The following is a 24,514-nucleotide window of genomic DNA, read 5'->3' as shown; positions in this document are numbered from 1 at the left end:
TGTGTGTGTGTGTGTGTGTGTGTGTGTGTGTGTGTGTGTGTGTGTGTCTCAAAAATAAACATTAAAAAAAATTTTTTTAAGAAGTTATCAAATCACAAGGGAGAAAAGCAAAGAAAAAAGACTAGAAGAACTACAAAAACAACTAGAAAATCGTTAACAAAATAGCAATCAGTAAATATTAATAATGATTTTAAAGGTAAATGAACATTTAATGCTCCAATCAAAAAACGTAAATACTCCAATCAAAGTAACTAGGTAACTGAATAGATAAAAAAACAAGACCCATCTATATGCTGCGTACAAGGGACTCACTTCAGACCTAAAGATACATACAGACTGAAAGTAAAGGGATGGAAAAAGATATTCCAGGCAAATGGAAACAATAACAAAAGCTGAGACAGCAATACTTACATCAAACAAAACAGACTTTAAAACAAAGATGGGCGTTACTTAATGTAAAGAGATTAACCCAATAAGAGAATACAACAACTGTAAATATCTATGCACCCAACAGAGAAGCATCTAAATATATAAGCCAAATATTAACAGACATAAAGGGAGAAACTGATGGTAATACAGTAAAAGTAGGGAACTTTGACACCCACTTACATCAACAGATGACAACACAGGTATACGCAAAATCTATAAGGAAACTTTGGCTTTCAATGACACATCAGAACACATGCACCTAACAGATATATACAGAACATTCTACCCAAAAAGAACAGAATACAGTCTTTTCAAGTACAAATGGAACAGGCTCCAGGATAAATAACATTTAGACCACAAAACAAGTCTCAATAAATTTAAAAACACTGACATCACAGCAAGCATCTTTTCTGACCACAACAGTATGAAACTAGAAAATCAATCACAAGAAAAAAACTGGAAAAAACAAAAACATATGGAGGCTGAACAATATGCAAGTAAATAACCAATGGGTCAACAAATAAATTGAAGAGAAAATAATGAAATATCTTGAGACAAACAAAAATGTAAACTCAACAATGAAAATCTTTGGGACACAGCAAAGGCAGATCTCAGAGGAAAGTATAATGATATAAGACTTCCTCAAGAAATAAAAAAATCTCAAACAATCTAACCTTACATCTAAAGGAACTAGAAAAAAAAAAAAACCACACAGGGGCACCTAGGTGGCTCAGTCGGTTAAGCATCTGACTTTGGCTGGGGTGGTAATCTCGTGGTTAGTGAGTTCGGGGCCCACGTCAGGCTCTGTGCTGACAGCTCAGAGCCTGGAGCCTGCTTTAGATTCTCTGTATTACTCTCTCTCTACCCCTCCCTGACTTGTGCTCTCTGTCTCAAAAATAAATAAACGTTAAAAAAATAAAAACAAAGAAACAAACAATAAATCATTACCCAGACTCAACTAGAAAAAAAGAGAGGACTCAAATAAATAAAATCAGAAATGAAAGAGGAGAGACGTTAAAACCAACACCACAAATATACAAAGATAATAAGAGACTACTATGGAAACTTATATACTAACAAATTGGACGACCTAGAAGTAATGGATAAATTCCCAGAAAAATACAATTTTCACGAATGAATCGGGAAGAAAGAAAATCTGAATACACTAAATACTAGTAATGAAACTGAATCAGAAAAACAAACAAACCTCAGTGCACCTGTGTGGCTCAGTCACTTAAGCATCTGACTTGGGCTCAGGTCATAATTTCATGGTTTGTGAGTTTGAGCCCCGCTATCAGGCTCTGCACTGACAGCTCAGAGCCTGCTTCAGATCCTCTGTCTCCCTCTTTTTCTGCTCCCCCGGTCCCGCCTATGTCTGCATGCTCTCTCTCAAAAATAAATAAATATTCTAAAAAAAAGTTTTTTAAAAAACATTCAACACAATTAAGTGGGATTTATTACTGGAATGCAAGAATGGCTTAAATCCATAAATCAATCAATGTGAATGTAGCACATTAACAAAGAATAAAAATCATATGATAATCTCAACAGATGCAGGAAAAGAATTCAGCATTCATTCATGATAAAAACTCTCAAAAAGGTAGGTATACAGGGAACATTCCTCAACATAATAAAGTCCATATATGACAAGCCAACAGCTAACACCACACTCAATGGTGAAAAGCTGAAAGCTTTTCCTCTAAGATCAGGAACAAGACAAAGATGATCACTCTTTCCACTTTCAATTAACATAATACTACAAGTTCTAGCCATAGCAATCAGAAAAGAAAAAGAAATAAAAAGCATCCATATTTTTAAGGAATAAGTAAAATGTTACTATTGACAGATGACACAATACCATATAAAGTCTTAAAGACTCCACCAAAAACAATAAATGAACTAAGAATAAATGAATTCAGTAAAATCGCAAGATACAAAATTAATATACTGTTGTGTTTCTATAAACTAATGACAAAATGGCACAATGAGAAATTAGTCCCATTTACAAATGCATCAAAAAGAATAAATATCTAGGAATAAATTTAAACAAAGAGGTGAAAGACCTGTACTCTGAAAACCATAAAACGATGAAAGAAATAAAAGATGGCACAAATAAATGGAAAGATATTTCATGCTCAATTGGAAGAGTTATATTGTTAAAATGTCCATACTACCCAAAGCAATCTACACATTCAAAGCAATCCCTATCAAAACACCATTTTTTCGCAGAACTATAACAAATAATCCTACAATTTGTATGGAACCACAAAAAGACCCTGAATAGCCAAAGTAAACTTGAGAAAGAACAAAACTGGAGATATCACAATCCCAGATTTCAAAGTACACCACAAAGCCTCAGTATTCAAAACAGTATGGTACTGGCACAAATACAGACACATGGATCAACAGAACAGAATAGAGAGCCCAGAAATAAATCCATGCCTTTATGGTCAATTTATCTTTGACAAAGAAGGCAAGAATATATAATAGGGAAAAGCCAGTCTCTTCAATAAATGACGCTGGGAAAACTGAACAGATGTGTGCAAAGGAATGAAATGGAACTTAATTATACCATACACAAAATAAACTCAAAATAGATTAAAGACCTGAAATTATAAAACTCCTAAAAGGAAAAAAACATGGGCAGTAAAGTCCTGGACATTGGTCTTGGCATTACATTTTTACATCTCTCTCTTCAGCCAAAGGCAACAAAAGCAAAAATAAATAATTGGGACTACATAAAACTAAAAGCTTTTTCCACAGCAAAAGAAACCATCAACAAAATGAAAAGGCAACCTACTAAATGGAAGATATGTGCAAATGATATATCCAATGGGAGTTAATATGTAAAATATATAAAAAAAACTCATACAACTCAACACCAAAAGAACAATCTCATTAAAAATAGCTATAGTTATCTGAATAGACATTTTTCCAAAGACATACAGATGGCCAACAGAAACATCAAAGAATGTTCAACCTCACTAACCATCAAGGAAACGAAAAGCAAAACAACCTCACATTTTTCAGAATGGCTAGTATCAAAATAACAAGAAACAAGTGCTGGTGAGGATGTGGGGAAAAGGGAACCCTTGTGCCCCTATGTTGGTGGACATGTAAATTGGTGCAGCCTCCAGCCTCTATGGAAAACAGCATGGAAGTTCCTCAAAAATTTAAAGACAGAAATACCACATGACCCAGTAATTTCACTTCTGGATATTTCTCCAAAGAAAATGAAAATACTAATTCAGGAAGATATATGCACTTGTATATTTATCGCAGAATTATTTAAATAGTGAAGATACAGAAGCAACCTAAGTATCCATCAATAGATGAATATATAAAGAAGATGTGGGACACAGACACACACTCACCCACACAAGAATATTACTCAGCCATAAAAAAAAAAAATTTGCCATTTGCAACAATATGAATGGACCTAATGAATATTATGTTAAGTGAAATATGTCAGACAGAGAAAAATAAATGCCATACGATTTCACTTCTGTGTGGTGGACCATAAAAAAAAAAAAAAAAAACAAAAACAAAAACCAAAACCAAAAAAAAACTGAAAGAGTTATAAATACAAAGAACAAAAACTGGTGATTACCAGAGAGGAGAAGATAAGGGAGATGGGTGAAATAGGTACGAGAGGTTAAGAGGTACAAACTTCCAGTTATAAAATAAGTCAACCATAGGGATTTAAAGTACAGCATAGTCAATACAGTCAATTATAGTACAATAAGTGATGACAGATGGTAACTACACTTATCATAGTAAGCACTGTATGATTTATATAAATGTTTAAATCATTATGTTGTACGCCTGAAACTCATAACATGTCAACTATATTACAATTAAAAATAAATGTCTTAGGGGTACCTGGGTGGCTCAGTCTGTTAAGAGTCTGAATCTTCATTTCATCTCAGGTCATGATCTCACGGTTATGAGATTGGGCTTCGCACTGGGCCTGAAGCCTGCTTAATATTCTCTCTCTCTCCCTCTGCCCCTCCCCTACTCACACGCAAGCACTCTCTCAAAAGTGAAATAAGTATATTAAAAAAATGTTTTTAAAGCTTTACTAACATTTACCACACCACGCTAATACATGTACATTAGTTATTAATAATTGTGCACACACACATGTTCAAACAATTTCTACAGGTAAGGAATAAAAAGTTCAGAGACTGCTGGCCTAGAGATATCAAATATATAAAACGCTTTTCCATAACATAATATGGTAAAAGAACAATAGAAGGCTCTATAGAGGAGCTTCCCCAGAGGAGAAAGGTTGAAATTTGATTCCCTGATATGCCCTGAAAAGGTAAACAAGAATTAGACAACTGGAAAGCCCAGGGGGAATTCTAAATAGAGAAGACCTAATGAACAAAGGCAAGGAAAAGAAAAATACTATAGCATTTATGAAGAACTACAAATGGGTTCATTGTTGCTGGAACATCAACTGTGAACCAAAAATGGTAATTAGTGAGGTGGAGCAGCAGAGGCCCTTCTACATCATATTAAGGAAATCCAACCATACACCCTTAACCATTGGTTCTTAGTCAAAGTTATCTGAAACACCACCCAAAATCGTTTTTGTGGATGAATTAATTTATTAACTCAAACATCAGCGAATCTATGTGCTACCCATTGATTATTTCAGGTACCATATCAACAGAAAGAATGATGAATCATAGCTACCACACCAGTTAATTGTATATGACCTAGAGTCTTTCTAAGAGAGAACTCAAAAAGGAAGATGGGGAAGCGATGGGAATAATTCAGTTCATTAGAACAGACAAATACACAAAGACAGAAAGTAGAGGAGTGGTTGCTAGGGCCAGAGGGAGGGGTGAATGGAGAATGACTGCTGATGGGTACAGGGATTTCTTTTTGCAATGATAAAAATATTCTAACATTAAATATTGGTGACAGTTTGACAACTCTGTGAGTATACTAAAAACCACTGAATTGTATACATTAAAAGGGTGAAATCTTATGGTATGTAAATGATATCTCAATAAAGCTGTTATAGGAGGAGGAATGTCTATTGGATAGCAGTCCATCTGCCACAGGTATGTACATCAAAGAGAGATAACAGCACTGATACCAAAAATATTTAATTTAGCAATTACAAGGTAACTAATTTATGAGCACATTGATTAAGATAACTACAGTCTAGGGGTGCCTGGGTGGTTCAGTCAGTTAAGCGTCCAACTCTTGATTTTGACTCAGGTCACGATCTCTCCGTTCGTGGGTTCAAATCCTGCATCAGGCTCCGTGCTGAAAGTGTGGAGCCTGCTTGGAATTCTCTCTCTCTCTCTCTCTCTCTCTCTCTCTCTCTCTCTCTCTCTCTCCACGCACCACCCCCCACCTGCTCTCATGCTCTCTCTCAAAATGAATAAACTTAAAAAAAAAAAGAAACATAACTCTACACAGTCTCCAACATATAAATGTGTTGTATTCTAGAAATTATTCATTTTCATTCATTCATTCATTCATTCATTCCTATAAGACAGAGAGAGAGAGAGAGAATGAATGGGGGAGGAGCAGAGGGAGAGGGAGAGGGAGAGGGAGAGGGAGAGGGAGAGGGAGAGGGAGAAAGAGGATTTTAAGGAGGCTTCAAGCCCAGCAGGGAGCTGAACACAAGGCTGGATCTCACGACTGTGACCGAGATCATAACCTGAGCCAAAATCAAGAGTTGGATGCTTAACTGACTAAGCCACCCAGGAGCTCCTAGAAATTACTTTTTTTTTTTTTTAATGTTTGTTTATTTTTGATAGAGCACAAGCAGGGGAGGGGCAGAGACAGAGAGGGAGACATAAAATCTGAATCAGGCTCCATGCTCCAAGTGTCAGCACACAGCCTGACTTTGGGCTTGAACCCACAAACCAGGAGATCATGACCTGAGCCAAAGTCAGACACTTAACCAACTGAACCACCCAGGTGCCCCCAGAAATTACTTTTAAAGTCAGTGATTTTCAACCACGAATCCATGAATTACTTTAAACAAAAATAAGCCAAACTTGGGCAAAAAACATTTCAAAGAGCAAGTAGTTTCAAACTCTGAACACATTTTTGTATATCAACATTTTAAGCACTATTTAGAATTCCAGGCTATAGAGGGCATTAACTGTTTTGCCTATCTGCATCACTGACTACCCTTTATTTTCTAACAGCTTGTGACAGATATATTTCTGCTCATCAAAAAAAACACGTGATTTTATACATTTCCCAGCCCCCGCCCCCCCCCCCGCAGTTAGGCAAGACCCCGTGACTAATTCTGTATCATGGGCCATAAGCTCTGTGTAACTACCAGACTAAAGCACTGACAACTTGTGCATAACCTAAGGGCTCTCCCATTCCCTGCTGAAGCAACTGTGGAGGCTCCATGCAGAGATGGAAGATGAAAATAGTCTGGATTTCGAGTTATCACATAGGCTACCCTAGAGAGTTATCACTTGAACTTGTAGTCAACTTTGCATGAGCAAGAAATAAGATCTGCTGTGTAAAACCCCTGGGATGTGGAGTTACTACTTCAGTACTGCCTAGCATATCCAAAACTACAGCTCTTTCAATGTCACATCTATGTAGTTATGGTGCTGCTGGCCACATGCTATGGTCTAGAAATATTTATTTGATCCAGCCTCATTATTCCAGGCTAACAAAAGTCAATCTTAAAATTTCTGTTGTACTTCTTGGGAAAACATGTCTCTCTCTGCTGAAGCTAAACTGATAGGATATAATCTTAGATTTACCATGTGAGAAGAGACTATTTGGGAATTAAACCAACAGAGAGGAAAGCAAAACCAAGAGAAGAGAATTCTTAACATTTTCCTGAGTATCCAGATCCCTGAACTTTTCAGTCACATTAATAAATTCCAATCTGAGTTGGGCTTCTGTCTCTTAAAATAATTATGGCTACCAGAGGTTACCCATAAAAGCCGTAACACAGCTTAAACATAGCATAAAAAACATTAATTTAAACTCTAGCTCCTGGGGGCACCTGGAGGGCTTGGTCAGTCAGTTAAGCGTCCGACTTCAGCTCAGGTCATGATCTCACAGTTTGTGAGTTCGGAATCTGTGTCTCCCTCTCTTTTTGCCCCTCCCCCGCTCATACTCTTTCTCTCTCTCAAAAATAAACAAACATTAAAATAAATAAACAAACTCTACCTTCTGGGAGGAAGAGCATATATATAGAAGAGGGAAGGGGAAGAAGAAAGTAATAATTACTTTTATCTTTTGCAATGCAAGGTTAGACCTAAGCAATTTTTTTCATCACTCTTGCCATTCTTTATGTAAAAGTCACCTGTCTATAGCAACTCTTCCCAAACCCCAAGTATAAAGAGCCCATAGAAACCGTACACAAGCCACTAGGCTCCATCCAAGCCAACCCTGCCACTAGAAAAACTAAAGCATGGTCCAAAATGTTTTGCTTGTATTACACCAAATCAAAACTTCTATTCTAGGAAAACATAAGTTCTGGAAGAAGACACAACAAATTATTAATTATACTCACTTCTAGGGAGAGGGGCTGGGAAAGGACTTGAATTTAAATGTGTTACAATAGTCATATACTATTTTTATAATTTTTTCAAAAAATTAATGGTAACAACATAAAGAATGTATTCCCTTCAAAGCAGCTGATCTTTGAAACTTCTAAGAAAACAGTGTGAAGTCAGCAAAAATTCATAAACAAGTGTGAATGATTAGTAAGTCCCATAAATCCCTGCTTCACATTTTTAACATAATATGCTTATTAGCTCGAATAAATCTCAGAGTGGCTTGTCTTAAACATGTTAAGTGTAAAGCATTTAGGTTGTTTCTCAACTGAAGATATTTTACGCAATTCATCACTCTCAAGAAATCTATCCTTAACTGTCAGTTCCCCTAGGCTATTCTTTTTCACAAACTTCGAACAAAACCAGAGATTCCGAAAGTAACCAATTATGATAGCAGGCCATATGTAAGTCACATTTTTGAGTAGGGTGCTGTAAATTAGGAATTAACTGAAACACAAAGTTTTATACACGTGCAATACATATCAAAGAAATTAAAATAGATGTCACAGGTATGCTGATGCTTTGTTTTGATATATGTGTGTTTCACCCATGTTTTCCAACTACCTTAGGATCTCGCACTCTAGAAACACAAGAATGAACATTTCTCCTTCAGCGGTCAAAGCTTCTAAATTTAATGGGCTTCTCCAAAACTTACGGTATTCCATATATATGCTAATGATATATGTAATATTAAATATAATCACACTACTTAAATTTAAATTCCCAATTTTAATCTTTTTTATCCATTTTCATGTTTTTATTTATTTTTGGTTTTAGGGAAAATTATAGAATATTTCAAATAATGTCTCAAAATTTTAATTCACTTTTATTAAAACTACATATTACAGTTAAATGACAGAGTATAAGATATCCCAAAGATTTTTAAAGGCTGAAAATCACCTCTATACATTTTCAACCACCTTCCAATGAGAAGCTGAATTCCAATCCTTATTTAACAGGAGACCAATATCATATTTATTGTAAAATGGGATACAACTCATATTATTTCTTCTGGCAGAAGCATAGTATTAGATACCTGAGACTGATCAGCATCCCTCTTCTTAACTGCCCCTTCTCCCCGCAATCTAACAGTTAACATGCTTGGGAGCTGCCAGATTAATTGAAATGGCCCTGAATTAAGTGATCCAGAGATAGAAACTGAATCTCACTGAGCCAAAGAGTTTTCTTCCTAGAATTTCCCAAGGTCTTGGGACCTTGAGGCCAGTATGAGAGCTGAATATCTGAGACATAAAACTGGCACTGCTGGTGAGTGTATTTCCTGCTATACAGAGAAAGCCAGTCTGACTGAAAGAATGGAGGCAACCCACCAAAAGAAGCCAAAAACAAAAACAAAAAAAAATTTTTTTTGGAGAAAAAGAAGAAAACCAAGGGCTCTCTGAATGTGTTTCAGATACGTTTTTACCCCTGTGACCTAACTACTTTCCAGGCCTTCCAGCAACTTGACTATTCAACCTCTTCTTGAACTCAATTAAAAAGTAAAATCAATAAAAGGTATCAATAAATAATTCAACAAATTTCTCATTATACTCATCATTCAAACTGGGTTTTCCATCACTTACAAACATGAATCTTTCCTTATACAGTGTAAAATTAAACATAAAAGATACCCACAGACAAAATGAAGTTGTATACCCTTACCTTCCACCATATAAAAAGATTAACTCAAAACGGATCAAAGACCTAAAAGCAGGAGCTAACACTACAAAACTCTTTTAAGAAAAAATAAGGGGAAAGCTTCATGACACTGGATTTGGTAATGATTTCTTGGGTATGACACCAAAAGCACAGGCAATTAAAGAACAAATAACTTGTACATCAAAATGTAAAACTTGTGCATCCAAAGTCACAACCAACAGAATGGGAGAAAGAATTTGCAACTCATATATCTGATAAGGGGTTAAAATACAGAAAATATATTTGAACACCTAAAACTCAGTAACAAAAAAAAAGTAATAATTTGATTTAAAAATTGGGACAAAGAACTCGAATAGCATTTCTCCAAAGATACACAAATGTCCCTCAAGCGTAAGAAAAAATACTCAAAATCACTAATCATTAGGGAAATGCAAATCAGAACCACAAGCAGATCTGTGACACCCATTAGGATGGCTACTCTTAAAAATAAAAGCAGAGAAATTTTAAGTGCTGGCAAGAACATTTTAAGTGTTAAATATTAAATTTTAAGTGTTAGAACCTTTGGGCTCTGCTGGTGGGAATGTAAAACAGCTCACAGCCACTGAGAAAAACATTATGGTAGTTCTTCAAACAATTAAACACAGATTTACCATATGATCCAGCAATTCCTATTCTAGGTATATAACTCAAAAGAATTGAAACCAGGGACTCAAAAAAATATTTATACACACCTGTTCATAGCATCATTATTCATCATAGCCAAAAGGTAAGCCAAATATCCATTAACAGATAAACAGATAAACAAAATGTGGTGTGTGTGTGTGTGTGTGTGTGTGTGTGTGTACACACATACATACAATGGAATACTATTCAGCCTTAAAAAGGAAGAAAATTCTAAACATGCCCCAACATGTATAATCCTTACATTATGGTAAGTGAAATAAGCCAGTCACAAAAAAAGCAAATATGATTTTACTTATGAGGTTCCTAGAGTAGTCAAATTCATAGAAACAGAAAGTAGAACTGCAGGGGCTGTGAGAAGGGTAAAATGGGGAGTTGTTTAACAGGTATAGAATTTAATTTTTCAAGATGAATTAAGTTCTAGAGATTGGATGCATAATGGTATGAATACACTTAATGCAGTTCAAATGTACACTTAAAATGAGTAAGATGGCAAATCATATGTTAACTACATTTTTACCACAATTTAAAAAATTAAATGTAAAAAAAACAGCGGGGGGGGGGGGGCACCTGGGTGGCTCAGTTAGTTAAGCATCTGACTCTTGGTTTCAGCTCAGGTCATGATCTCATGGTTTGTGAGTTTGAGCCCCACATAGGGCTCTGTGCTGACAGCATGGAGCCTACTTGACATTATCTCTCTCCCTCTCTCTCTGCCTCTCCCCTGCTCGCTCACTCTCTCTCAAAAATAAACTTTTTTAAAAAATAAAAAAAGGGGGGGATTACTACAAGTGATATTACAACAAATTCTGCATATTATATATATATATATATATATTTTAAAGGGACATGCTTCATTCTCATTTTTTACACCTCAACCAATGACAGATGCTGAAATACATAAATGACTAGAAGAAATAAAAGGACCTATTTATGAAAGGCATAGGGAAAGAATCAAGCTTCAAAGATGTGAAAGGCTTACCTTAGTATCTATTCTCATTTCTTTAATGCCAGTTTCTACTTTTGCTTCATCTTTAGCATATCAAGGGTACACAGTACCTAAAATGTGAATGGGGCTATACTAGCCTCAGCTTTATAGTTTATACCCAAAGAATATATGCAACAATTCACTGCTCTTTAGGCATAATAAAGGATTATAGGCAACTGCAGATCTTTCAGAAGAATATTTTCAGGGATGTTCAAGATAGAAAAGAAAGAAAAATTACTTTATTTTTTCAATTTAGACTGAGGAAGGAGGAGCCTGCCACCAAAGATTTAAGTATAACACTTTTCAAAGAAATTCTGTTCTGCTCTTCTGTTTCCCTTCTAAATATCAGATTCTTAAAAGACAACTATAGTAACATCTGCATAGTCTAGATTCAAATGAGCAGTTAAATGTCTGATTTACCTATATTTGATACAAACAGGATAATGAAATAAAAATTTTACCTCATTTTAATCACTGCTACATAATTCAAATGGCACAAAAAGTAATTTGGAAATGAAATTATTCAAGGCATTATGAAAGAGCCAAGAGATTAATGAAGTGATCTAGACAGCCAACACCATTAACAACCAACTTACTTTTTTTAGTTCTTTAAACAATAAGGTCTTTAAATCCTTTTCATTAGAAAGCTTACTATTAAAATATTCAATACAACTGGTTTGAACTTTCTATCCTAAGACTTTTGTGTTTCACTTGTTAGGTTCTGCTTCATCATTTAATCAAAACAAAAACACAAAAACACCTAAAACACTTTAATACAAAAATCAAGAACAGGGATTGTGATTCTCATTAAGGTGATGAGCCTGAGTTTCTTTAGTTGTAAAATGAATCATTCCACATTGATTGAATCATTCCTCAACAGTTCACTGTTGGATGCTTGCTATAGGAAAATAAAGAACTTAAAATTGCAAAGGTTATCACAGATCATCAAACTCTTGTGAAGATTAAATGAGGCAGCAGCATATGTAAACTGAAAATGACACTCAATCCAGTTAAAAATGTAGGTTAGTAGTTTGGTGGATAATTAAGTTGGGGGGCTGGAAGCAGGCAGCAACATTTTAGGTATAACAAAATGAAATGAGACAAAAACAGACCTCTATGGCTCATTAAAACAACAAGGTAGGATAAGAGAAGAATGACAATAATCAAAAAATAAAATATGCCAATGATAACTACATGAAGTCCAATCCAAACATATCAAGAAAATATAGTTACATGACATTAAAGAAAAGGCTCTCCAACTGCTATGGTGTTTGCTCTCTAAGTCATCAGGAGAAAAGAATTAATACAGTTAAGGAAAATATTAAAGGCAAGAATCAGAGAGAACTAAAGTAACCTTATGCTACCCCTAACTACAATTTATAATAGATTATGGGAATCATAACAAGTAAAAAGGATTTATCTAAGGGGTGCCTGAGTGGCTCAGTCGGTTAAGCCTCCGACTGTGGCTCGGGTCATGATCTCAGGGTTCTTCAGGAGTTCAAGGCCTATTGGGCTCTCTGCTCTCAGCACAGAGCCTGCTTCTGATCCTCTGTCCCCCTGTCTCTCTGTCGCTCCCCCACTCATTCAGTTTCTCTAAGATAAATAAACTAAAAAAAAAGTATTTGTCTTAAGTTCTCTTAATTAAAAAATCAAACACTTTCTACATGAGGTTTAAAAAACACTGAAAAGTATTCTTGCAAAGGAAATGAAAATAAACAGGGCTTCTTGACAGGTTTTGTTTTTTGTTTTTGTTTTTTTACTTTCCGTAATGAAAAAAACATTTTCTTAAAAGAAGGACTTCTAAGGTGTTAACCTTTTTTTTTTGGATCTGTTCTTATTTTTATGGAAAACATACAACTAGACCTAAACTTATGAAGTACACAATTTAATTTACATTTTAATCAAATTTCTGTAACTATTACATTATAAATAGATATGTTAGTTGTAAAAACTATGTTATACAGTTTCCAGATAATTTATTATTGTCTTTACTGTCTCAGAGTACCACTGAGACCCAAAGATGTTTCAGTGGTACTAGGCACTGGTGATAGGAAAAAAAAAAAACTCCTCGATAGAGAATTATTCATTCTCTCTATGCTGAAGCAGCATAATATACCATCTACAGCCCTGACTCTGCAGCTACTTTGAAGCCAACTAACTATTCACCTCTCTGTAACTCAGTTTCCTATCTTTAAAATAATAACTGAAATCTCACTGGGTTTTTATGAAAATAAAACCTATTAGTATGTACAACAGCAATAGAATAGTGCTAACAAAATAAATGCTATATAAGTGTTCAGTAAATACCAAAAACAAAGGCTTGCTCTGTGCCAGGCACTGTTCTAGAAGCTAGGAAATAAGCAGTACACAGAACAAACAAAAATCTCTCTCTTCTGTCAAGTTTTACATTTTAGTAGGTGATGACATTCTAGAATTAAGAGGCACAGTGGGGCGCATGGGTGGCTCAGTCAGTTACGTATCCGACTTCAGCTGGGATCACGATGTCACGGTTCTTGAGTTCAAGTCCCGCATTCGGCTCTGCGCTGACAGCTCAGAGCCTGTAGCCTGTTTTGGATTGTTTCTCTGTCTCCTGCTCTCTCTGCCCCTACCCTGCTCATGCTCTGTCTCTCTCTCAAAAATAAACATTAAAACAAAAATTTTTTTTAAATAAGAAGCACAATTATGTAGCCAATAAATCATCTCATACAGGCACCTATATGTGTGTGTATGCATGTGTGTATGTGTGTGTGTGTATATGTGTATGTATATGTATATATATATATACATATATACACACATATACATATATATATATATATATATATTTTTTTTTTTTAACCCGGGCAGGCTCAGTGGGGATTGAAAGGAATAAAAGAATTTCCACAGGATTGAATTCTATGAAGAAAGTTCATCTAAACCCCAAAATATGGGCAATAGTTCCTCCTGCCTCTAGCCAGATGCCACTAACAGGGTTTACTGTATTCAACAGTTGATCAAAAACACAGAAGAGACCAAAGCAGTAGAGGGTTAAACAATGGCCAACCAAAGAATAAACGTAATCTCTACTTTCATCAAAACAGTACTAAGATGAGCTCCCTAGGTTCTTCTGAGACTAAACAGAGTGACAAAGAACAGTGATGAAGAGGCATGAGAAAGTTAAGACTAAATATAAAATAGAAACCGGTTTTATTTGGATTATTCTATACCTAAGCCTACCCTAAATATTTAGGACAGCTCTTAGTAGAACAACTTCATCACAATGATGTACATAACAAAAACTCTAGTATGGATAGAAAGCAGTACTTTGTCAAAGTTTCAGCATATGAGCAGAGATCCTAATTTCTAAACTAAATTGAAACACAGATCATTCAATTATTTATTCTTCAACTTATATCCACTCAGCTCTAGGAGGACCAGTTATGTAGGCCAGGCTTGGCATTGGTACACAACATAAGATCAAAAGGAATTGGGAGAGATTTCTGTTCTAGTTAAAGAGTAGCTGTTAAGCTTCTGTCGTCCAATCTATTTCTCTTCCAGTATACCACACTGCCATATCTGAACCAAAAAGGAATGATCTGTGGAAGTAGAGGAATACAATTTCATAGAACAATCTCTATGATGGAACTTAATACTGTAATTATCTTTACTAGAAAAAAAATGATATATATCTATCATGTACATACAGCTTCATTTTTTACTAAAGAAATTTTAATCTCTGCCATACAAATACAATAGTGTAAGTTTATTAAAAGAATGACCGATTTCATTTTTTATGCCTGCAAACAAAAAAACATTCTACCAAGTAATCTGATGTCACTATATATCATCACTCAAAATGGAGATGACTCAATTATCTGTAACTGATGTACAGGACAAAAGCAAAAGAAAAAAATTAGACTTCTTTACAACTTATAGAGCCTATTGACAAGTCCCTGAGACAGGCAGAGTGATGTTCCTCTAGGAACTCAACTTCCTCAACGTTAATACTTTGCTAACGGTAAAACACAATCTTAGCTTAACATTATCCCAACCTCCAAGATCCTGTAAGTCTCCTTTAACATATAAAAATTCCTTTGGAAACTTCTTTTATCTCCATGCCCCAAGTTACATGTTAGCAATCATCCTCCAAGCATAGGGCCCACTAATATACATGTGAAGGGTCTCATGACTAAAGTTTTACTAGACAGTAATAAATCACCTTTTCCTAATAACAACTAGCCCCTCAAGTTCCTACGAGACTTACACTATTCCTAACCCCCTTCCAACTTGAAAGGATGTAAGTCACTCCTCACAGACAAATAAGAGGGGGAAGAGGAAAATAAACTAAGGGTACGAAAGGCTGAAAAATTTTAATCTTACAATATATCTAAAATATAAATGTATAACATTCTGAATATAGTTATTTAGGAGAGGGGGAAGCTGCCTCACTATAAAAGAAATTGCTTCAAAAGGTAGCGAAAGAGTTTTTCCCATTAGAGAGGAAATAAACAAGGCAAACTTCTTCCCTTTGGACAAAACAGATACTATAAAGAGCATGTAAATGATAATTCAATCATTTACTAAGTATTCAGCCAAAGGAGCAAATCTCAATGTAGAGAGAGGAAAGGGAGTCAGTGGTTTAAGTTACACATGCCTCTTCCCAATTCTACCTTACTGGAATTCCTCAACACCTTCCAATAATCCTGTCTTTGTTGAAAAGCATTACACTGGAGAGCCACTATTAAGATGGAGATGTGCCAAATTTCTTTAGTGTGCTGGTAGAGAAGAAAGATGCAAATCACTGATCTAGAGTATCTATATGTAATAAAGCTTACTGTCTCCTACAAAATTGTATTTTCCATATCATGTAATTGTGGGTTCTAGCCACCCTTGCTTCATTGAAAATTATAATGGTTACTATCAGTCACAAAACAGAAAGGCTAACAAATCTGCCATTTGATTAGCCCTATTACTATAGTAAAACCTTGGCCTTCCTGAAACCCGAGTCCAGTTATTCTAGACATCCAGATTGTTGAAGTTCTACCTTATAAATACTAATTTTCAAAAAAAATTTTTTAATGTTTATTTATTTTTGAGAGGGAAGGGGGGAAGAAGTGAGAGAAAGAGGGAAAAGAACAGAGAGAGAGGGAGACACAGAATCCGAAGCAGGCTCCAGGCTCTGGGCTGTCAGCACAGAGCCCAACATGGGGCTTGAACTCACAAACCACGAGTTCATGACCTAAGCTGAAGTTGGGATGCTTCACTGATTGAGTCACCCAGGCACCCCTAAATTACCAATTTTTATTTTATAATTTGTAACAGAATTTTCTTTTGAAATATGTCATCTTCTTTGCTTAAGAACAAATGTTTTAAATTACAAAAATAATACACAACCACTGAAAAAACTTCACTATTTCAAAAGTCTAAATAAAAAATGGAACTTCCTTTTCCTACCAATCCCCCACTCCCATTCCCTAGGGATAACCACTATAAAACAATTTGGAGTGTATCCTAGACTTCTTCAGAAAATATACAACTTTTATACAAAACTGTATACATACACATGAGTAAAGAAGGAGATCTTGCTGTACATTCAGTTCTACAATTTGCTTTTTACACTGATGGACTGAATAGCCTTTTAAGTTTATCCTGCTACATGTGATTTATTTAAACTGCTTATTCCATAGTATTTTTCATCATTCCCTTACTGACAAAGTGCTTTTATGTTGGAAACACTGTTTTCATCTGTTTTTTTGTAGTATGTTGAACTCTTCCCTTATTGTCACTTCAAACTGTCATCACTACATTGCCTGTAACATTTCTTATCCTCACTTCCATTGGAAAACTTGGGAACCAGACAACTTACTGTGCTAGAAATGAGATCAAATTGAAAATTAAATGAGGGAAATTTTTCATTGTTCACATGTGATTACTTTTTATTGCTATTTTAACCTCTCAGAGGTCCTTAATGCTTCTTGATTTTGGGTAAAGAATTCTAGATTCTGGATAAAGTTCCCAGATCATAACTTTTGGACAGGTGAAATATTATCATTATTTTTATTAATATCCTAGTAGGTTTGCTGGTTCATATTTTCATATGGAAAATACCTTGTTTAAAAAACAAAACAAAACAAAACAAAACAAAACAAAACAAAACAAAACAAAACAAAACAGGGGCACTTGGGTGGCTCAGTCAGTTAAGCGTCCAACTTCAGCACAGGTAATGATCTCACATCTCGTGAGTTCAAGCCCCACACAGGCTCTGTGCTAACAGCTCAAAGTTTAGAGTCTGCTTTGAATCCTGTGTCTCCATCTCTGCCCCTCCCCCCTCATGCTCTGTTTCTCTCTCAACAACAAAACACAAAAACCAGAGGAAATGAATGGTATCAGTACATTAGCATGACGCCACTATGTTAGCAAATGTCATTATAATAGCATATCATTATAAAAATACTATAAGTAATCTATTCATCACACTACTCTATTCCATCCCTATAACCAGTCAGTAGTTACATACACCACTACTACTGTAGTAGATATATGTGGTTTATCACTCAAATATCCCCTAATCTTTTGCCACCCACTTAAATTTCTTTAGGGTAACTATCCTCCCCCTTCACTAGCTATAAGTCAACCTAAGAGTATTCCTACCTCTGAACTGTTCAGGAGAAACATATAACCTCACTAGGTTTAGCATGATAAAAGATGACCTTCACTGGAGTTTCTGGAAAAAAGAAGGTGGCACAAGCTTACACTCTGCTTTCCTTCCACCCCCCCCCACCCTCTTTCAATTTCTTCTTTCTCCCTTTTCCTTCCTCTCTCCTTCCCCAAATGCACAACAGAAAAGACCATCATTCCCTGGAATGTGGAGGTATGAAGATATGAAATCTAGAGCTAAAGGGGCAGGAAGGATAGTACTGAATGGAAACTGAAGATAAAAGCAACAAGGGGAAGCAGAGCCAAGAAATGGTGCCTGGACACATTTGATCCCTGAATCAAAATATACCTGAATTTTTTTTCTAATTAAAAATGTTTGTTTGTTTGTTTGTTTATTTATTTATTTATTTTGAGAGAGAAAGAGGGAGAGGAGAGATAATGGGGTAAGAGGCAGAGAGAGAGGGAGAAAAAGATTGCTAACAGGCTCCACACTGTCAACACAGAGATCTAAGTGGGGCTCAATCTCACCAACCATGAGATCATAACCTGGGCCAAAACCAAGAGATGGACGTTTAATGGACTGAGCCACCCGGGCGCTCCTAAATATACCTTCATTTTTTAGTCACGTGTGCCTGTTTTAGGTTACTTTTCTGTCACTTGCAACATAAGGAACCCTAACCCTGCTGGCTAGAACCTTATACTGGGTCTTTGAGACTTTAAGCACCGTTTTTATTGAGTAAGTTCTACCAAAACTATTTGTCAAGGTGTAGTCTCACAACAATTTTCCACCTGAACAAAACCTTAAGATAAATTCCATCTGTTTTATGGCTAAAGCTTTCCCTTTAAAACTATTATCTTCTAACACATACTCCAACATTACTTTCATCAGAAATATATTATCTGATTTTTGACAGAAATTCAGCTCCACACACTCAATTTCGAAGTTCTATAAACTCTGAAGAACTGAGAAATTGAAGAAATCTTCAACGCTTTTGAAAGATTACTAGAGCAAAATTACAGGGGAAAGCATATTACTCAGGAATTTCTTTTTCCTGGCATTTTGCTTCCTGATTTTAGCATTTTACATATGTTTCTGGAATATCTACGGCATGATCTAGCTAGCCAATATTCCTAAATAATTCCAATTATTTAATTAAATTGATTAAAACAAATTGGTTATGGGGCACCTGGGTGGCTCAGTTGGTCAAGCGTCCAACCTAAGCTCAGGTCATGATCTTGCGGCTAGTGGGTTTGAGCCCCGCGTTGGGCTCCATACTGCCATCTCAGAGCCTGGAGCCTGCTTGATTCTGTATCTCCCTCTCTCCCCGCCCCTCACCAGCTTGCGCTCTCTTTCTCTCAAAAATAAATAAATGCTAAAAAAAAAATTTTTTTTTAAAAATCAGTTACCTAATTCAATCTAATTATGACCCAAAAAATCCACAGAATTTACACTGATCTGTTTAAAGATATAACTTCATTTCTGAGAACTGAAAAAAAATTATAACTTACCTCAATTGTTTCGCATAGTTCTGTTCAATTTCTATCCTCTCTTTAACAAATTTGGCATATCTTTCCAAGAAGTCAATTCCCCATTGTGTATGCTTGTCTAAGCTGTCGAACTGATCCTAGAAAGGGAAGGTAAAAACACATTGAAAAGTCTAAAATTTTATCCACAAATATTTTAACCAGCTTCTGATATTTATTCAGAGAGGCTTCTCTATTGGTCTCCACTCACCTCATCCTTTAAGATCTACATAGAAGTAGGTTACAAATGTTAAATTTCTTAGAATGCTAAATTTCTTAGCATAAATCACAGAGCTTTATGTCTGAATGCCTTTACACATGTGGTTTCCTCTGGATGCAACACTCTCCCCTGGTCACCTTTTTTACAATTTACTCTTATTCCTCCTCTGAGATTTAGTTCAGGCACCGTGGCTTCCAGAAAATGGCCCTAAACTCTCAGACTGGGGTATATTGATCTAGGGGTCCCCAAGGCTCCCCTAAAAATTACTCTTTTAAAAGTTATTTAAATTCCAGCTAGTTAACACACAATGTAATTATTAGTTTCAGGTAGACAATAGTCATTTAACTCTTTCATGCATCACGTGGTTCTCTTCACAAGTGCATTCCTTAGTCATCTATTTCACCCATTCTCCCCGCCCCCCCCCACTTCCCTTCTGATAACTAACAGTTTGTTCTCTATAGTTAAAAATCTGGGTTTGCCTCTCTTCTTTCCCCATTGCTTGTTTGTTTTGCTTCTTAAATTCCACATGAGTGAATTATATGGTATTTTTCTCTGACTTATTTCACTTAGAATAATACTCTATAGCTCCATTCATGTCATTGCAAATGGCAAGATTTCATTCTTTTTTATAGCTTCTTTATATAGATGTATATATGTATTCTTTATATGTATGTATATATACATATATACATATACATATACACACACACACACACCTTCTTTATCCATTTATCAGTCAGTGGACAGGGGCTGTTTCCATAATTTGGCTATTGTAGATAATGCTGCTATAAACTTTGGGGTGCGTGTATCCCTTTGAATTAGTACTTTTGTATTCTTTGGGTAAATACCAGTAGTGTGATTGCTGCATCAGAGGGTAGTTCTATTTTTAGTTTTTTTGAAGAACCTCCATACTGTTTTCCAGAGGGGCTGCACCAGTTTGCATTCCCACCAATGGTGCAAGAGGGTTCCAGGTTCCCTTTTCTCCATATCCTCGACAACACCTGTTTCCTGTGTTGTTTTTAACCATTCTGACAGACTGGAGGTGACTACAGCTCTGATTTGCATTCCCTGATGATCAGGGAGGTTGAGCATCTTTTCATGTCTGCTGGCCATCTGTTATGTCTTCTTTGGAAAATGTCTGTTCAGGTCCTCTGCCCATTTTTGATTATTTGGTTTTTTTGGTTTTGTATTGTGTAAGTTCTTTTTAATATATTTTGGACATTAACCCCTTATCAGATAGATATATCATTTGCAAATATCTTCTCCTATTCCATAGGTTGCCTTTTAGTTTTGTTTATTATTTCCTTTGTTGTGCAGAAGCTTAAAAATTACTATCTTATTCACTTGCCATACTCTGGAGGTCAAGAACCATGTATTATTCATCTCAAAACTCCCAAGGCATAATAAGCACCATGCCTGGCACCATAGCAAGCACTCAATGAAGCTAAACAAAATCAAATACACCTGGTAAATTCTGCATTTACCATACGTTTGACCTTGGGCAGTTATGAAGGCTCTCTGAACTTTTTCCATCTTAAAATGGGAATCCCATCACACACTTCAATAGGGTTACGATAATGTCATTAAGTGTTCTACAATGCAGTAAACATGATACCAACACATCACAAAGTTATGTTATCCTGCAGAGCTCTTTCAATCCTCAAATATTCCTTTCTACCTCTTGTCTAAGAAATCATCATTTCCTATCCTTCAAATTGACTCCAATCTCCAAATTGACTAAAAACTTGGTGTTTTCTCCCTCTCCCATATCAAAAACCTATGTTGATAAAATAGTCAAAAATCATCCCTTTTTGTATCTCTAATAGTTCTTCTTTTTCTAAATCACCCATTGTTTAATCAGATTCATTATTTACAAATGAATCATCTCCAAGTCTTCGCCCTTTATCCCTTTCCCTACCTTAAATCATTTTAAATTCTACTTGTAAAGGTAAATTCTATCTAAACAGCAGAGGCAGAATTCATCTGGCTATCACAGTTTGGTATTACTACTCTATTTCTATTCTTTCATACAACTCTTACATTATCATGTGGCTTCCGAAGCAGACTTGGAAACAGCAAAACAATGCACTGCCCAGTGAACTTAATTGGAGTATTAGTATTTCCTATTATAAATTGAATTCTCTTTCAAACTGAGTAACTCTCAACAAAAAACATTCCCCCCTAAAGGAACAGTCTGAAGCTAAAACAATCACCCTTCATTTTTCCAAAATGCTTCAAAGGCTTCTTCCCACCATCATCTTCATCAAATTTTACATTACACTTATTTTTCTTCTAGATAAAATCTTTAATTTTTTAAAATTACAAACCCCTATTAGTAAAAAATGTGAATATCTGTATATGTAACTTTGTAAATTATATACACTATACTATTAAATTACATAATTGTGAAATGCACAAAAATAGAAATTTTAAAAAGAAGTTTAAATGAAATAAATGTTAGTTTTAAATAATTTTTTAACTTATTTAACAAAAGCCTTTGGGCCATTACTTTTTAAAAATATGAACAATTTTAGTGAGAGCAATGAATTAAATATGCTTCATTATTTCTAAAATCTTGGTATAATACTTAATAGCAAATAAATCAAAAAGCCTTGGTTCCAAACTGTGAACACTTAATGTTTAGTGATTGTCAGAGTTGGGGAAACAAAAAACATCCCACAAAGATATAAAGTTCTAAATGGAAAAAATTCATTATTGACTATACTTCCCAATTCCTTCTTAAACCTCATTTACCTATATGCAAAGGCTTGTGTTAAAATCTGGCTAATAAAGGTCCTTGATGTTAGTCTGTTATTTTTACAAACTAATCAGGAAACACCGCATGTTTATATTTTTAACAAATAAGTTCAAACTCCACTGAAACTGTGATATGATTTTGTGTGTCAATTTGACTAGGCCACATTGCCCATACATGTGATCCAATATTATCCTGGGTGTTTCTGTGAAGGCATTTTTAGATGAGATAAATATTAAATTGGTAAATTTAGAATAAAACAGATTACCCTCCATAATGTGGGTGGGCCTTATCCAATCAGTTGAAAGCCTTAACAGAACAAAGATTGACCTTGCAAGATGGGATGCTGCCAGCTGACTGCCTTTGGGCTAGAACTGCAACAAGAACTCTTCCCTGGGCCTACCTTGTGCAGAATTTGGAGTTGCCAAGCCTGTAAAATCGTTGTCACAGAATTCCTTATAAACCAATCAACCTCTCTCATTTTCTCTACACACACACACTCTCTCTCGCTCTCTCTCTCTCTCCCCCCCCTCCCTCTCTCCCCACGCCGCCCCCCACCCCTTGGTACTGTTTCTCTGAAGAACCCAGACTAATACCCTGACTTTAAAACAAGAAATTTCTGTTTCCAACTGATTTAAGGTGCAGATATAGTATTTGCAGACACACAAAATTATACAATGATGGAAGCATTTCCAAACATTCAGCATCAAAATGCTTTCTCCACAGCTCACATTTCTTTGGAAAAGTAGTCATTTACTATTAAAATTTTCCTTTTATCTTGAAGGAACAGATTAAATTTTCTCAAAAATACGTGCTAACAAAGCATACTACTAATGGTCACTTATTAAAGAAATGGTCAACAAATTTGAAACAGCCAGGAGATGAAACAAACCTGCATGAAACAACAACCTTCAATGGTTCCTTCCATTTCATTTGGAAATACTGTAAAAAATCTGTATCTATTGTATTATAAGGGCATTATTTTCATAAAATTGACAATAAAAATATGTTATAATATTCTGTGGTGTTCTGGCTTCACCTTTTTTTGCTTACCGATAAATGATGAAGTGAATAAATTGCAATCATATCCTAATTTCCTTTTTAAAATTCCATTCAATGCACTGCAGTATCACCGGTTATACAATTCCTTCATAAAACACTGTTCAAATAATTTACCATTGAGTATAAATCTTCAACATAGCTCTCCTTTAGTGGTTCACAAAAAAGTAGTTCTAAACACACTTTATTCCTGAAACAATCTTAAAACACTATGTGCTGAGATACCATAATCAAACTGCATAAGCACGCTTTTAGCATATAACTTTTCCTAAAATATTTCTAACAGTATGTTGAGACCATTAGTTTGTCACCATGTTATTTTACACATACTATATCACTATTTTTACCACAAAAAGAAGAGCAAGTGTATTTCTAAAAGTACGCTTTCACCATTAAGTGTGAAATCTGAGAGGATTCCAGCACACTCATGTGCATAGTAGCATTATTCACAATAACCAAAAGATGACAACAACCCACGTGTCCATCAACAGATGAATAAATACACACTATTGTATATACATACAATATTATTCAGCCTTTAAAAGGATATTTTGATACATACTACAATCTGGATGAACCTTGAAAACATTATTCTAAGTGAAATAATCCAGTCAGAACAAATACTGTGATTCCATTTGTATTAAGTCCCTAGAGTAGTCAAACACATAGACACAGGAAGTAGAAATGTGGTTCCTAGGGGCTGAGGGGAGAATGGGGAATTACTGTTTAATAGGTAGAGTTTCTTTGGAAAGATAAAGTTCTAGAGATGTGGGAATGCAAGCTGGTGCAGCCACTCTAGAAAACAGTATGGAGGTTCCTCAAAAAACTAAAAATAGAACTACCCTACGCCCCAGCAATTGCACTACTAGGCATTTATCCACAGGATACAGGTGTGATGTTTCGAAGGGACACATGCACCCCCATGTTTATAGCAGCACTATCAACAGTAGCCAAAGTATGGAAAGAGCCCAAATGTCCATCGATGGATGAATGGATAAAAAAGACGT

At 35.4% G+C, this 24,514-nt stretch overlaps 1 protein-coding gene across 4 annotated transcripts in view; it reads right to left on the bottom strand.

Moving 5' to 3' along the window:
* The window catches only part of FNBP1L (formin binding protein 1 like), a 121,093-nt gene that overhangs the window by 41,933 nt on the left and 54,646 nt on the right, over positions 1 to 24,514 (bottom strand). For 3 of the 4 annotated variants that reach the window (XM_040471008.1, XM_040471009.1, XM_040471010.1), the window contains exon 2: positions 19,459 to 19,574. The exons of the other annotated variant lie outside the window; for it this stretch is intronic. In XM_040471008.1, coding sequence (XP_040326942.1) covers positions 19,459 to 19,574 — 116 coding nt within the window. The remainder of the gene's footprint in view (positions 1 to 19,458; positions 19,575 to 24,514) is intronic. 4 annotated transcript variants of the gene reach the window in all.

The sequence above is a fragment of the Herpailurus yagouaroundi genome, unplaced genomic scaffold, assembly GCF_014898765.1.
Source record: "Herpailurus yagouaroundi ecotype Mexico unplaced genomic scaffold, PumYag 77, whole genome shotgun sequence".
Classification (NCBI taxonomy): domain Eukaryota; kingdom Metazoa; phylum Chordata; class Mammalia; order Carnivora; family Felidae; genus Herpailurus; species Herpailurus yagouaroundi.
This window is presented reverse-complemented; position numbering and strand designations above follow the sequence as displayed.